The sequence below is a fragment of the Monodon monoceros genome, unplaced genomic scaffold, assembly GCF_005190385.1.
Source record: "Monodon monoceros isolate NGI ecotype Baffin Bay Population unplaced genomic scaffold, NGI_Narwhal_1 Super_Scaffold_8, whole genome shotgun sequence".
NCBI classification, from domain to species: Eukaryota; Metazoa; Chordata; class Mammalia; order Artiodactyla; family Monodontidae; genus Monodon; species Monodon monoceros.
This window is the reverse complement of record NW_021703785.1, coordinates 59,705,346-59,721,702: the sequence shown is the minus strand read 5'-3', so window position 1 is coordinate 59,721,702 and position 16,357 is coordinate 59,705,346. Positions and strand designations below refer to the sequence as shown.

Sequence of the window (16,357 nt, the reverse complement as noted above, 5' to 3'; positions counted from 1 at the left end):
CACACACACACACACACACACACACACACACACACACACACACACACCCCCACTCTCCAGGTCACAAGTCCGCCCCTGGCCCGTGTCTCTCCTTCCATCTCCCTCTCACAGGTAACTCAGGGCCCGCGTGGGCTGCGCTCAGCGCTCCACTCGCCCCCCACCAGTGACCCTCACGCCCACTCCTCCGTCGACACTGCTCTCGCCCAGGTCGCCCCCCATGCCCTCATCTTGCCCAGTATCTGGGCAGCACTGGAACCTGTCGCCCTTTCCCTTCTTCCCTAAACCCTCACTTCCCTTGGTTTCCATGACTCTGCCTGGTTTCCTTCCTTCTCCTTCACTGGCTACCCTTCTGCCAACTTGTGGCCTCTCACTGTTCTCAGCCTTTTGCACTGCGGGCCTCCTGTTGCTCTACAGACTCCCCTTAGGCCACCCCGTCCACATGCACATCCACGCCCACTGGGCTGCGGTACCCACCCAGACAACTCTGCAGCTTGTATTCCTGGGCCAGCTCCCTCTCCTCACTTCAGACTCACACGTACGAGGCCCGCTGGACACACACACGTCCCTCAGCCAATTCCACTCCACGTGCTCGAAACTCAGCCCCTCACTGCCTCTGCTCTTGGAGGCCTCTGTGGGCGAAAGCCACCACCATTCACAAGGCTGTCCAAACTGAACACCTGAGGCCATTCCAGTAATGAGCACACAATCAATAAAAGAACTGAAAGGTTCTTCTGAGGAGCCTACCTGGAGACAGGGGTTCTCGGCCTTTGATGCACAACAGAATCACCTAAGGGGCTTTCCCAAAACACCTCCACCTGGGCCCACCCAGAGATTCTGATGTGGCTCCTCAGTGGGATTAGCATGAGGCCCAGGAATCTGAACCAGCACATCGATGGGGTTAGGTGGGGAGAGAAAATACAGCAGTTAAGAGCAGAGGCTGTCTGAATTTGAATCTGGGCTCTATCTCTTACTGTGTGACTGAACTTAGGCAAGGTCTAAACCCTCTCTGTGTCTGAGTTTACAAAATGGAAATAATCATAATACCTATTAAGTGACGTTCCAGAGAGAGTTAAATCAGATAATACTTGTAAAGACCTTGAGAGTGACCGCCACACAGTGAGTGGTCAAGAAACATTAGCTATTATTATTGATTATATGTTTTACAGGGTCTCAAATGAGGAAAGCACACGTGGTGGACTCGGGGAAGAGACTGAGGACTTGCTGAAAACTTCCGGAATATTATCATTTTATCAAAATCACCTAATATGTATATCTCATGGCACCAAACAAGTTGTTTACAGGACAAACTCACCAATCCCAAAATGCTCGTTCCACATGGTATGCAGACCAACTGTTGCTTCAGACAAGTAATTCTTTAATTCATCAAATGGAATGTTTATTTTAAATTCCATGTCTTCTTGAACTCCTAGGTCCTCAGAAAGCCTTCTCAGTTGGTTTACCCTAAGTTCATCGTCTTGGTTACGACAGCCTCCAATGAGGACAAGTTTAAGTGGAGGAAGTGACTCAGCCTCCTTTTTATTCAGCAATTTAGCAAAGGCTCTGATCTGCAAAGGATGATTCTTTTCAGGCCTGAACTGGCCAATCGAAACCAGTAAATGTCCTGAGGTTGTCTTCTCCTTGTGTAAGGGAATGTCCAGAAATGTCTGCACATCACAAGGTGGATAAACAACATTAGTGCAATTCCCAACCTTCCACAGTGAGAGAATATGGTTTAGCGTCCAAGTAGAATTGACCATGACTACATCACTGCAAGAACCAGCAAGCCCATATATAAAAGCAAATAGATAGTAGTAGATAAGCTTTACTTTGCTGAGAAAAGGATTCCTGGTGATGAAGGCTGCATTGTTAAATCTGACATTTTGATTCTTCACTACAGAGAGCATGTCCGTGCTGATGGTGGGATAATGAACATAGCTTCCAACTCGGCAACGGCCTAAATACCTAAACAGAGGAAGCGTGAAAGCATAGCCCATAGAATCGATGTAAACATCGGGAACACACTGCATCAGAGCTTCCCAGCCAAGAAAAATGGATCCCAGACTTTGGCCCAGCAGTGTGAAATGAGGATAGAGTGAATCTTCCACAAGGTAGCGCTTCCTTAATAAAACAAACTTCACTGGGCACGTTAATCTGATGTTAAATCTTCTGAAAGCACCTTCCAGTATCTGTTGACCACTGACATCAGCATCACCAGTATAAACAACATAAACTGCTTCAGGATACCTAAAACGGAATGTAACAGTTAAGAATTTCATTAGTTTAGGTTAAAATCAGTTTAGGTTGTAGATAATTATTTTCTCACAATCATAAAGCAGCTTATTTTTAGACTAAAAAAATGTTTTCCACTGTTTTTTACTGACTCCACTCTCTCCTGGGTCTTCCACTGCCCTACAACTAAAATGTCAGTCCTCCAAAGGAGACTTCTAGTTCTTTGCTTTTCCCTCCACTAAGAGTTTCCCTCCAGCAGACATCAACAAAATTATTGATTTATAAATGAGACATTTTCATTTTTAAGAAGTATTCAAAAATTTTGACAACTTTCTCAGCATTATAATGGTAATGAAATATTAATAAAATATTCATAAACAAGAGTTAAAATTCACTAAAGGTATCTTTAGATAGGATCATAAATGCTAAAGCATTAGTGTTTTTAATCTGAGAAATGCACAAAGGTTTTAAGCTAACCTTGTGCCTGCATCTCAATTAGCTATAATTATAATGGAAATATGGAAAAGTACATTCTTATGATTTTAACACTTTGGCCTCACTCTGGCTGTGTTTATAATTATTCTCTGAGTCATATAGAACATTTATTAACTTACCTAGTGTGAGCTACTAGGTTCTACAGAATAAGGGATGATGGAGAGTCTTTATCCTCAAGGAGCTCAGTCCAGTGGAGAGAACAGACATATAAACAAATAATGTGCTGTGTACTGATGAAGACCCCAGGATGCTGTGATGTCTAAAGGATGAGCATCTAATCACTCCTCCCTAGCCCCCCTCCCAGCAACTAGATTGAGCCTTTTAAAATGTAAAAAGGATGGTCATCTATGGCAGCTTAAAGATGGCCACAAAATCTTTGACACTTTTCCCGTTGAGAGGTGGATCTATGTCCCCTCCCCTGGAGTAACAGTGGGCTCTTGACTGCTTTTACCAATAGAATATGGCAAAAGTGACATTGTGCCAATTTCTGGACCCAGGCTCTAAGAGACTGGCACCTTTCTACTTCACTCTAAGGGGAGACAGCTGTCATGTAAGAAGTCCTGCTATCCTGAGACCGCCATGTTGTGTGCAAGCCCAAGCTAGTCACACGGAGAAGCTGCTTGGTGACAGAGATGCCTGACCCAGTCATTCCAGGCCAGGAACCAGATCTGTGAGGGAAGAAGCCTTCCGACAACTCCAGCCCCAGCTGCCATCTAACTGCAACAGTTTGAGCGTGAAGGATTCCAAACAGGGCCTGTCAACTTCGAAACTCTGAGAAATAATAATAAATTTTTGTTTTAAGCCGTTCAGTTTGGGGTGGTTTATCAAGCAGCAGTAGATAAGCAGAATATCTCTGTTTAAAAACCCTCATATGGTTTTCCACAGCACTTGGAATAAAGTCTAAACTCCTCACCCTGCTCGCTCAAGCCCTGCGTACTGGGCGCCGCCTCCCTCTGGAACCCCCCTGCCCCCCAACTCTCTCACTTGCTCAGCAGGGTTCAGCCAAACTGGATTCCCTTCTCTGAACAAGCCAGGCTCCTTCCAGTCTTAGGGGACTTGCAGCAGTTGCTCCCTCTGCTTTGAATTCTTTTCTCACCCTCACTGTCTTTTCATAAGGCGAGCAGGAAAGCGTATGTTTAGAACATGGGCTCTAGGAACTCAGTTCCCCTGTCTGTCAAATGAGGATAACAGTACAGTAACCACCTCGCTAGGTTGTAATGAGGACTGAGTCACCTAACCCATGTGAAACACTTCAAACCACGCCCGGCAGACAGTAAAAGGTCAGTAAACGTCAGCTATTTTTGTCGGTCAGAATTTAGTTGTGCTATTTCCTCAGAGATTGTACCTAATTTACTCAGTCTAAAGGGTGGAGTCACTCTCATATTACCCTATTTGAATTTCTTATATAACACTTCTCACCATTTGATATTTTCCGTTTATTATCTTGTCTCTCTCTCAACTGAAATCTAAGGTCCATAAGAGGGACTTGATCTATCTTGTTCACCATTTAAATTCAACCCCTTAGAATACTGCTTGATATTGGTTGGCCAAAAAGTTGGTTCGGGGTTTTCACAAGATGTTACAGAGAAACCCGAACGAACTTTTTGGCCAACCCAATACATAGTAGGTCCTCCCTGCTTCCCCCACTCCCCAAATATAGGGAGATTGAATGAAAAGTGTACTGTAGCTTATGCTGAGTCAGGAAAGACTTGTAGGACTTACCTAAGGAGAAAAAGGTTATTTCAGAAAAAAAGGAGCACTAGATGGAAAGGCAAGGAATTTTGAGAGGGCGTGATGCCCCTAGGTCAGTATGCTGGAGCAAAGTATGTGTGAGGGGATGGGAGGGATGAGAAACAAAATGTGGCAGGAGCAAGATGAAAACGTATCTTCTACGTCATACTAATTATTTGGATTTTTTTTTCTCATCAGTCAGGTAGAGGAGTAATAGGGGTTGCTGGGGAGTATGAGTACAGATATCATGAAACTTGACCACTGCCCTCAAGGGTAATCTAGAGACAAGGCTAATGCACAGTGTTATGAGAAGAAAAGAACAGTATGGACTACAGTAGGAAGGCTTCAAGGAGGTGGGAATTAAGCTGGGATTTAAGAAAATTCTCTGGATTTAGGCAGTTATGGGAGATGGCAGAGGATACACAGGGATGGTGGCTAGAAGCCAAGAAGGGCCAAGAATGTAGAAATGCAGAGCTAAGGGCATTACATGGGAAGACTCTGAAACTGAATGAAGGGCGTGTGCCAGGAAGTAGGGTCGCCATGGAAGGATAATAGTTTTCCTCATATAATGAAACAATAATGAAACCTGTATTTTGCTGTGCCTTTTCTTTTCTTGTGGGATAGGGGTGGGGAGAAGGAAGCCTAGAACATTAAAAGATGTGTAACACCAAATTCTTTCTAACATGGTAACTTACTTAAGACTATCCAAATGATAATGATATCAAAATCAGAATCAAATAGATGCTTTCAGAGATTATTTCCTGTGTGCCACCATTGACTGAAAGTATTCAGGTTTAAAGTGCTTCACAGTACTTGGTATATTTCTGTTTATTATTCAATCTCTTCTCCACATACTCTCTCAAGTTATCCCCACTAAATTATGCCATAAAAGGGCAGATACTTCCCCTTTCTGTTTCTTTATCATATCAAGTAAAATGCAGTAGCATATTGTAAGACAGGTTGGCATATGAGCAGTGTTTCCTTACTGAAGAATAGTTTAAAAAAGGAATCCCTGGCTATGACTAGAGAAAGATACATTCCGGGTAATGATTTTTTACAAAAATAGTAACAATATACCAAATTGTTAAGAAAGATGCATACCTACTTTTTCTGAAGAGCCCTTAAGGCACACCATAACACTCTTTCTCCTCCTCCGCCAGCGTTGCAGTAGGGATGGAAAAATGCAATCACCGTTCGATTTTTCCCAGTTTTGCTAGCTGAGCCCGACTTTTTCTTTCTCTGTAGCAGCAGTCGGATTCCCCAAAGGACAATGAGTAGACACACACATAAAACTCCACATACAATTAGCCCAGGGAAGAATAATGAATAAAAAAACCTGAAATGAGAGGGAAAGGGGGGTGAAAATGGATATAATGCCCATTTTAAAAAGGCTACAAATTAAAGTCTACTTTCACATAACTGCTTTATATATTAGCAGCAAAGAAAATTTTTATAGCTTGTGAGTCTAACAAAATACTCAGTTATTAAAATTCTAATGCTACAAAATATCTAATGTCAAAAGTGCAGGTCCCCTTTAATTACACAGCATGTTGGCAATTCAACGTACTTTTTCTTTTTAATCAGCAGTAAAAATCAATGTTGAGCCACCTTTCTCCTAACTCAGTATATGTGTTAAGGGATTAAAATAAATTTAATTATTAACCTAAACAAGATATGACTGGGAAAGGCATCTGACCCTCAAAATGACAATATGTAATCCAAAGAAATATTCCATAGTCAATATTCCACAGCTAAAAGTTTGGTGAGACACTAAATCATCTTTATTATCTCACTTTGCCTCAAGCAGAATTTTTTTCCTTTTTCTTTTTTTTTTTGGCCTTGCCATGCGGCTTGTGGGATCTTAGTTCCCCAACCAGGGATTGAACCCTTACTCCTGCAGTGGAAGCTCAGAGTCTTAATCGCTGGATGGCCAGGGAACTCCCAAGTAGAAAAATTTTTGAGGGAAGGGGAATGGAGCTTAGATTTTTCCAGTTCAATTCTGAGTTTTGCATCTGATCTCTTTACATGACCCTGAAACCACTGTCTTCCCATGTGCCTCACTCCCACAGTCACTGCTGCAAGGTTCTCTATTACTGCCAGGTCGACTGAGGCTCTGCAAAGGACCCAGGCCTGTTCACCACCATATCCTAATGCCTAGCATCATACCTGGCTGAGAAGGCAGTCAAAAAACATTTGTTGACTGAATACAAAATTTTATTACATCCTCAGATGTCTTTATTTTGGGGGGGGGCAGTGTTTCTATACGACAAATGTGTCATACCGAAATGCAAGACTTTTAATAATAGAAACCGTTATCTTGGCTTTCTCACAACCTTATGAAACAGTACTTCATGTGTGTAAGAATTTTTTTTTTAACATCTTTACTGGAGTATAATTGCTTTACAATGGTGTGTTAGTTTCTCCTCAGATGTCTCTTAAATTATGTTAAATTGTTTTTTCAAGGTATGGTTTTCTTATAGGGTTGGCTAATATAGCTGGTACCTAACAATTTTTTTTAATACGCTGCCTACCCTTTATAAAGGATTTGAGGGGCCTACAAGACATAAAAACAATAAAATACTAAAACTTAAATAATGAAAAGTCAAGACCAGGGAACGTATATGGTTAAAGTATGTTGGGGCGTGGGGAGGGGAGTGGAGACAGGGGTGGAGGGCACAGAGATGCAGGCTCTAAATTTGTACACAGTAGTGAACAGCAGATTGGGTTCTGGGCTGCTTAGTGACCAAACCAAATAGGGGGATATTCTGTGTAGTTACATGGTTTTCATTGTCCCTAAGTAGAAAACATACAAATTCTTTAGAGGAATAAATATTTTATTGATATTTAGTTTTGAAATAAATTTCTCATGCGGGATTTCCTATTGTGAACAAGTCCATTACTTGATGATTTGGTCTCAGGACACCTTTATAAATCTTAAAAACTGCTGAGGACTCCATCCAGTTTTTGTTTACATCAGGTTTCTCAACCACAGCACTACTGACATTTTGGACCAGATAATTCTTTGTTGTGTGCATTAGAGAATGTTTAACTGCATCCCTGGTCTTGACACACTGGATGCCAGGAGCATCCTCCCAAACAGGACAATCAAAAATATCTTGAGACACTGCCAAATGTCCTGCAGGGGCAAAATCACCTCTGACTGAGAACCACTGTTACACTGATAATATCTACCAATATTTAACATATTAGACATTAAAAATGAGAAACTTTTTAAAAATTATGAATCCATTAAAGAAAGAAATCCATTATATAACATAAACATATTTTTATTTTAAAAAACTTATGTTTTCTAAACCAAAAAAAGTAGTAAGGAGGGTGTCACTGTTTTTAATGTCTGGCTTAACAGAAAACAGTGGCTTCTCATATGTGCTTCTGCATTCAATCTGTAACGATACGTTGTTCTGGTTCAAGTATACGAAGAAAACCCAGGCTCACTCACATATGTAGCAGGAAAAGAGAGGAGTATTTTTAAATGGCCTATTCTGGCTACTAATACTCTTCTGTAATACTATACCAAATTAGACAAGTGGCAATTTCTTAACAGTCAATTGCAACATGGAATCTGAAACCCTAACAATGCCCTTTCCATGCTCTGTTACACTGAAATCTATTGGTTTATCTTGCCCTTTGAATGGAACTTTTCTGTATGTGTGATTTTGTAACACTGTGACTTATTTGGGCAATATTGGTTCACGAGTAATGGAGAGTTTCCAAATGTTGACACATTTCTTTATACAATACCCCAAAATCACATTTGTTAAGATTACTACCCATCTCATCAGAAAATATCTCTTAAGTATTGGAAAATGGTCAAGGTCAGAATGGCAGATACAAGTTTCCCAAAATTCTAACTTTCACTTGAAAACTCAAACTTTATCATTAGCAACAAATTCTGTCACTTGTTTTCTTTGTTTCTGTTTTTTTTTGGCCGCACACACAGCTTCCGGGATCCCCGACCAGGGATTGAACCTGTGGCCCCTGCGGTGGATGCGCAGAGTTCTAACCACTGGACTGCCAGGGAATTCCCAGTCACTTGTTTTCTTTGAAGTGACAGGGTCAATCATTCATTTTCAAGAAAATATCTACTAAATACCCAAGTCAGTTTGTCTGTCAGTCGGTCTTTCAAATAAAAACTGTGTCCTGTAAAAAGTAGATGTCTAATTCAACTTGCAATGTAGACAATCATACTAGAGGTTTTCCTTGAGATAATCATTTTACTTCGGTATGTTGAAGTGCTTTATGTGTTCCCCCCATTTTGTCATACAGAATATTAAAAAGATATGTACTCGGGCTTCCCTGGTGGCGCAGTGGTTGAGAGTCCGCCTGCCGATGCAGGGGACACGGGTTCGTGCCCCGGTCTGGGAAGATCCCACATGCTGCAGAGCGGCTGGGCCCGTGAGCCATGGCCGCTGAGCCAGCGCGTCCAGAGCCTGTGCTCCACAACGGGAGAGGCCACAACAGTGAGAGGCCCGCGTACCGCAAAAACAAAAACATAAACAAACAAACAAAAAAAGATATGTACTCAAGGGTTGAGATTTAAGAAAATTAGTAATTTTTACTGCTTCATCAAGGACATTCTTAAGAAAAACTGGCTTTAGCAAGTGCATGGAGGTGAAACACAATGACTACTAGTACAGTTTGATGTCACTGCCTTGATTTGTGCTAAGTAACAGTTTTATCCACCATTACTTTTGCACTATCAGTGCAAATGTCAACAAAATGAAAGAGGCAAACGTTATCCCAACATTATTATAAAAATACTTTTGACCTTGAGGACCCACTGAAAGGGTCTTGGGGATTTGCAGGGGTCTATGGACCACACTTTAAGAACCACTGCTGTAAAGGATGAAGAGAGCTTGACAGAAGTGGTAAGATTGGCCACTTAATGTTTGGAATATATCAGTTCATAAAAGCCGTATTATCTTGGATAGTTAGCTTTCCCAGGACAAGACAAAAAGTCTGTTTAATTTAAAATGTAGCTGACTCACAGAATCCAAAGATTTTTATGACATTTCCTTCAAATGACTTAAGTGGGAAAATAAATGTGATAGGATTTTCAAACTGATCTATTCAACTGAAAATCAGGGAAAAAAATCATATTAATGACTAAAATTGAGCCAGTCCTTTGTTTTGAGTCTGTTAGTTTCAAAGATACACCTACAGGTTCTATAAAGAAATTTATTAAACATCCTACAGTACTTGCACATCAAAATTAACCATTTTAGAATTTGTTTAAATATAACTAAAATGTGTGCCATTAAATATTTACTCATATTTAAACACAAGACTTTGAAAAGGTAACTGTAATCAACAGTGAATCATTCCATTCAGCAAACTTTTATTTAGTCATTATTATGTGCAAAGCAGGGAGTTCGGGATATTTCAAATGGCAGGGAAGAATATGAACGCTCTGAAAATACTTTCCTGTTCCAATGATTTAAATAATCATTACAGAACTTGAAGTAGAGGGGGCAATAATGAAGAAATAATACCTGAATTTTGGAGAGAATACATATACACTGCTATTCAGGATGCTATCGTATTAATGATAAAATTTCAACCTGAACAAAAATATGTAGGTGTTAAAAGAGCTGTGTAGGTAGAATATACTAGGTCTTCTGTTTTACTAGTGTAAGTCAACACATGTAAAATAAGTAGTATTACAACAACAAACGTGGAAAAAAGGTCTGGGAGTTTTTTCACCAAAATGTTAACAATAGTTATCTCTGGATGGTAGCATTCCTGGAGACTTCTGTTTTGCTCATTTATTTCCTAACTTTTTTACAAGAAACAACGCATTACCTATGCAATGACGACAAGGTAGAAATATTTTATATAACTATTCTTACATCAATCAGAAAAAAATCAATGGAAAATCAAGAAGAGGATTCAACATAAACTTGACATTTAAATGACATATGCTAACAATGACAGTTCTGGTGAGTGAAAGAAGACAAACTAAGACAAGAAAAAGGAAGACCCGGCTTCTTCTTCACCAAAAAGAACATGATAGATTGGAAAATGATTCGTGGCTCAACCATAAAGGAAAATGAGGAATGAATGCGAATAACTTATGACAGACGAATAGGAGTGCGAATAAGAGAAAGAAAAAGCTAAAGCCGGGAGGGAAACTCGAGCCCTCAGCCAGCAGTGGGGCAGGGAAAGAAAACGCGGTAAACTGAGTCTTTAACGCAGCCTCTTTGTCTATCTAGAACACCCCAAAGGGAGAGGAAACGGTCACTGGCCTTGAGAAAATAGCTTAGATTCGTGACAAGGAGTTAGCATTAGTCTAATTCTCTAATTAGTCTCAAGCATTAGTCGCACTGGGAGGACAAATACAACTGCGGCACGGAAAACGCCTGCGAGCCCACACCACCCGCTCCTCACCTCAATAATTCGCCCAAGTACCAACCACTTGCGGCGACCGCCATCTTCTGCCGACCCACGATCTCGGGAAGCGCTTCGTTGTTCCTCTTCTCTATTGGCTCCTGAGGAAACGTGCGGTCACCCCCGCCCACACAGGGGCGATTGTGCATTTCAATTGGTTGCTGGTAGTAGCTTCACACGGCCTTCCAGCCAATAGAATCTCCCGCGGGGGTGGAGAAGTTTTCGGCGTGGCGTACTCTGGCCCGGCCCCCCCATGGGCGGAGCCACAAGGGGCGTTGGGCATGGGGAGGGCGTGGCCTGTGATGGACAGCCGGCGCTCCCGCCCTCGGCCCCCTCCCCCACTGAAGACCCCGCTCTGGCGCCCCCGCCCCCAGTCTAGAGCCTGCTGCCCGTTGGAGACCAATGGGAGGCTCATGCGCGTCTCAGATCGATTTTCCAAGTGCGGAGTTCACTCCCGCAGCTGCTGTGGCATTTCGGACCCGCGGCGCCCTGGAGCCAGGCGCGGCGCTCCAGAGGGAGCTGCGCAGAGCGGACCCGAAGCCGGCCCTCGCCACGCCGCACCTTCCCAGCCGGCGGTGGTCGAGCCTTGGGATCTGCATCCCCCGCCCTGGTCTACGCGGCTCGCCCTCCCTCCTTTTCTCTCCGGCGCACGCCCGAGGCTGAAGACCTCTGCGCACCGGCCCGTGAGGTAGCGGAGACCCGGGAGGGGGGACGGGTCCGCCTCGCCTGCGTTTCAGCTCGGCCGAGGACTCTCGGGCACCGGCAGGCCCGTCTCCGGGTGTGGGTGAGGGTTCCCGGCCCACCCTCCCCTCTGGGGCGCAGTGGCGCGCAAGTTTGAATTAGCAGGTGTGATGAGGGCTGACGATTCCTCGTCTGAAATGCAGGTGTCGGTTTGGGTTAGAACCAAACCACGAGGGTGCCATCCACTGCGCGCTCTTCTTCTCCCGGGGTTTTAACATCGCGCTTCTCCTCCCCTGACCAGGTGACCTTGGGCTCTGGGCTGCATCACAGAAGAAATTAGTTCCTCCGGGAGATGAAGCCTCAGCAGGAGAGACAGATTACAGATCGTGAAAAGGCAAGTCGGAGAGTGAGTTTCCTTGCCGGGGCTCTGTGTGCGCACACCTGCCTGGACGACCTTTCGCGCCCGCCCGCGGTCCTTACTGGGTTCCTTGGTGTGCGCGGGGGAGGCCCGGCGCGTGGTTTGTTAGAACACCCTTTAGGAAGGGCATGCTATTAACTGTTTTTCAGAGCAGTTTAAAACGCACCACTTTTCTGTTCGTCTGCTGTTGAGAAGTTTGATGCTGGAGAGGTAAAGTGAGAGTTGAGTTGCTGTGTAAGATCCCTGATTGGTCAGTACGATTAAATTAGCTACCTTGAAAAGTTATTCAAGAGTTGGTGCATAGACCCCTTTATGATCTATCCAGGTCCTGCAACGGTTGTTTGTTTTTTTTGTTTGTTTTTGAAGAACTATTTTGAGTTCATTTAAATCATGCAAGTAATACATTAGTGCGGCCTCTTAAAATGCAAATAGTACAGAAATATTTAGCACGAAAAGCAGATCCATTTTCCAGTCTTTTTCTGCTCATGTACATACGTCTTCATTCATTCAGCAAATGCTCGTTGAAAACTTGATATTTTTCAGGCACAGTTTTGAAACGCACAGTGGTGTTAACATGTTATCTATCGTGTTAATGCTTATCTATATCTCCAGAGAAATCTTTAGGTTCTTTTGTGTGTGGTTTTAGAATATTTGCTTGTTTTACATAAATGAGATCATGTAGTGTGTATTCTCCAACCTCCAACCTTTTTTGTTGTTGTTGTTATTTTTATTTATTTAATTTATTTTGGCTGCGCCGGGCCTTAGTTGCAGTACGCGGGATCTTTTTTTATTTAGTTGTGGCATGCAGACTTCTTAGTTGTGGCATGCATGTGGGATCTAGTTCCCCAACCAGGGATGGGACCTGGGCCCCTGCCTTGGGAGCACGGAGTCTTACCCACTGGACCACCAGAGAAGTCCCCCTCCAACCTTTTTTTTCCCCCCAATTTAGCAATATATTTTGGAGATTTTTCATGCTGGTACATAAGCATCTGTGTTACTTAGTTTCACCTCTGCACAGTGTGGATGCACCATAGTGTATTCATTCTTTTCTCACGGGTGGACATTCGGGTTGCTTCTGTTTTGACCCCCTCACAAGCCATACTGTAGTGGACATCCTTGTATGTGATTTTTCATGCTGACCTTTGAGTATTTCTCTAGGATAGGTCCCCAGGCCAGGATTGCTGGTCTGAAGAGTAGCCTGTGCCTTTTCTACAGATTTCAGAAATCAATTCGACAACATTATTGTGTGCCTTTTTGGGGTGAAATTCATCTAGGCCCTGGTGGCGTTGAAGTGAAAGATAAATGGATTAATGGATGGACAGAGAGAGGCTGGTCAGTAGATGATTCTTCGTGGGATGACTCTGCATTTAATGGAGGAGCTGGGAGAGCACCTGTGAGGGAGGGGCAGCTTGTATGGAAGAGGAGATTCTTCCAGCCCCCTGCCGTGCCCCCATCTCTCTGCCCAGCAGAAAAATCCTTATCTTTCCAGATCAAGCTCAAGACCTGCCTCTTCTTGACACTGTGTAACTGCCTCTGCTCATGCCACACCTCACCCTCTTCTGGATTCCTTTGATAATGGTATTAGCCAACATTATTGAGCTTACTATGTGCTGGACACTGTATTGAAGCACTTTATATTCCTCCAGGTACACTCAGTTAATCCTCACAAAACCTTTTGATGTAGGTATTTTCTTGTCATCACCATGTATTCAATAATTTTTTTAGTACAGGCATACCTTGGAGATACTGTGGGTTCAATTCCAGACCATCACAGTAAAGCAAACAGGCATTTTTTGGTTTCCCAGTGCATATAAAAGTTATGTTTACACTGTACTGCAGTCTATAAAGTGTCCAATAGCATCATGTCTAAAAGAAAATGTACATATCTTAATTTAAAAATAACTTTATTGCTAAAAAATGCTAACCATCATCTGAGCCTTCAGTGAGTTGTAATCTTTTTGCCAGTGGTGGGTCTTGCCACTACCAACTAAGAATTGTCACTCACCACGTGGTTCTACAAGAATGAAGTCACTGGCCACTGCAGTTACTGACCTTCAGCACACCCTGAAAGGAGTTAAGGGCCGAGGCAGGAGATCAGGAATGAGGTACTCTGTGCTTTGGGAAAAACTGGCAGAACAGGCCTTCAGGTAGTTAGATATTTTCAAGAGATTTTATGAGCCCAATTTCTTGTATCTTCTCATATCTAGAAAAGCACTAAAATCATTAATGGAGACCTCTGCTCCTTGTGACTAGCAGCAACCTTCTGCCAAAAGGTATGCTTGATTGCATGCATCTCCCCTTCACTAAAATCGTATATATACTGACTCCCCCCCATCCCCCCACCTCACCCCACCCCCTCACCTTCGGTCAATACCTCATTGTGGATGGCTGCTGACTGATCACGTGGTGGTTGCTGAAGGTAGGGGTGACTGCTGCAATTTCTTAAAATAAGACAGCAGTGAAGTTTGCCACATTGGGACTTCCCTGTGGTCCATTTGCCTTCCAATGCAGGGGGTGTGGTTTCAATCCCTGGTCGGGGAGCTAAGATCCTATGTGCCTCGCGACCAAAGAACATGAAACAGAAGTAATGTTGTAACAAATTCAGTAAAGACTTTAAAATGGTCCACATCAAAAAAATCTTAAAAAAAAAAAAAGTTTGCCACATCGATTGACTCTTCCTTTCGTGAATGATTTCTCTGTAGCATGCAATGCTGTTTTTTTTTTCTTTATAAACTTTATTTATTTATTTATTTTTGGCTGCGTCAGGTCTTCGTTGCTGCTCGCGGGCCTTCTCTAGTTGTGGTGAGCAGGGGACTACTCTTTGTTGCAGTGCGTGGGCTTATCGTTTCAGTGGCTTCTCTTGTTTCGGAGCACGGGCTCTAGGCACACGGGCTTCAGTAGTTGTGGCACACAGGCTCAGTAGTCGCAGCACATGGGCTTGGTTGCTCTGCGGCATGTGGGATTTTCCCGGACCAGGGTTTGAACCCATGTCCCCTGCATTGGCAGGCAGATTCTTAACCACTGCACCACCAGGGAAGCCCGCAATGCTGTTTGATAGCATTTTACCCACAGTAGAACTTCTTTCATAATGGGAGTCAATCCTCTCAAACCCTGCCACTGTTTTATCAACTAGTTTGGTAAAGTTTATGTAATATTCTGAATCTTTTTTTGTCATTTCGACAGTCTTCACCAAGAGTACATTCCATGTATGAGCAAACCACTTTTTTGCTCATCCGTAAGAAGCAACTCCTCATCGATGAACGTTTATCATGAGATTGCAGCAGTTCAGTTACTTCTTCAGGCTACACTTCTAATTCTAGTTCTCTTGCTTTTCCACCACATCTGCAGTTATTTCCTCCACTTGAACCCCTCAAGGTCATGAGGGTTGGAATCAATTTCTTCCGAACTCCTGTTAATGTTGATACATTGACCTCTTCCCATGAATCATGAATGTTCTTAATGGCATCTAGAATGGTGACTCCTTTCCAGGTTTTCAATTGACTTTGCCCAGATCCATCAGAGGAGTCACTATCTATGGCAGCTATAGCTTTACAAAACGTATTTCTTGGGCTTCCCTGGTGGCGCAGTGGTTGAGAGTCCGCCTGCCGATGCAGGGGACACGGGTTTGTGCCCCAGTCCGGGAAGATCCCACAGGCTGCGGAGCAGCTGGGCCTGTGAGCCATGGCCGCTGAGCCTGTGCGTCCAGAGCCTGTGCTCCGCAATGGGAGAGGCCACAGCAGTGAGAAGCCCGCGTACCGCAAAACAAAAACAAAAACATATTTCTTAAATAATAAGATTTGAAAGTCGAAGTGACTCCTTGATCCATGAGCTGCGGAATGGATTTTTTTGTTAGCGGGCATGAAAACAATATGAATCGCCTTGTATTGGGTTGGCCAAAAAGTTCGTTCGGGTTTTTCCATAACATCTTACAGAAAACACGAATGAACTTTTTAGCCAACCCAGTACGTGCTCATCAGAGCTCTTGGGTGACCAGGTGCATTGTCAATGAGCAGTAATATTTCCAAAGGAATCCTTTTTTTCTGAGCAGTATGTCTCAAATGTGGGCTTAAAATATTCAGTAAAACATGTAGACAGATGTGCTGTCACGTAGGCCTTGTTTCATTTGTAGAGCACAAGTAGATTTAGCATAATTCGTAAAGGCCCTAGGATTTTCAGAAGGGCACTGGCTTCAACTTAAAATCACCAGCTACATTAGCCTCTAACAAGAGAGTCAGCCTGTCCTTTGAAGTTTTGAGGCCAGGCATTGACTTATTTCTATTTGCAAAAGTCCTAGATGGCATTTTCCAGTAGAAGGCTGTTTTGTCTACATTGAAACTCTGTGGTTTAGTGTAGCCACCTTTGTTCATTATCTTGGCTAGATCTTGTGGACAACGT

At 43.1% G+C, this 16,357-nt stretch overlaps 1 protein-coding gene across 2 annotated transcripts in view; it reads right to left on the bottom strand.

The window, feature by feature from the left end:
- ALG11 (ALG11 alpha-1,2-mannosyltransferase) overlaps positions 1-10,907 on the bottom strand; it is a 17,913-nt gene extending 7,006 nt beyond the window's left edge. For both annotated transcript variants that reach the window (XM_029209763.1, XM_029209764.1), the window contains exons 1-3: positions 10,864-10,907; positions 5,561-5,791; positions 1,313-2,244 (exon numbers count right to left, since the gene is read on the bottom strand). In XM_029209763.1, the coding sequence (XP_029065596.1) occupies positions 1,313-2,244; positions 5,561-5,791; positions 10,864-10,907 (1,207 nt within the window). The remainder of the gene's footprint in view (positions 1-1,312; positions 2,245-5,560; positions 5,792-10,863) is intronic.
- Between the last annotated feature and the right edge of the window lie 5,450 nt (positions 10,908-16,357).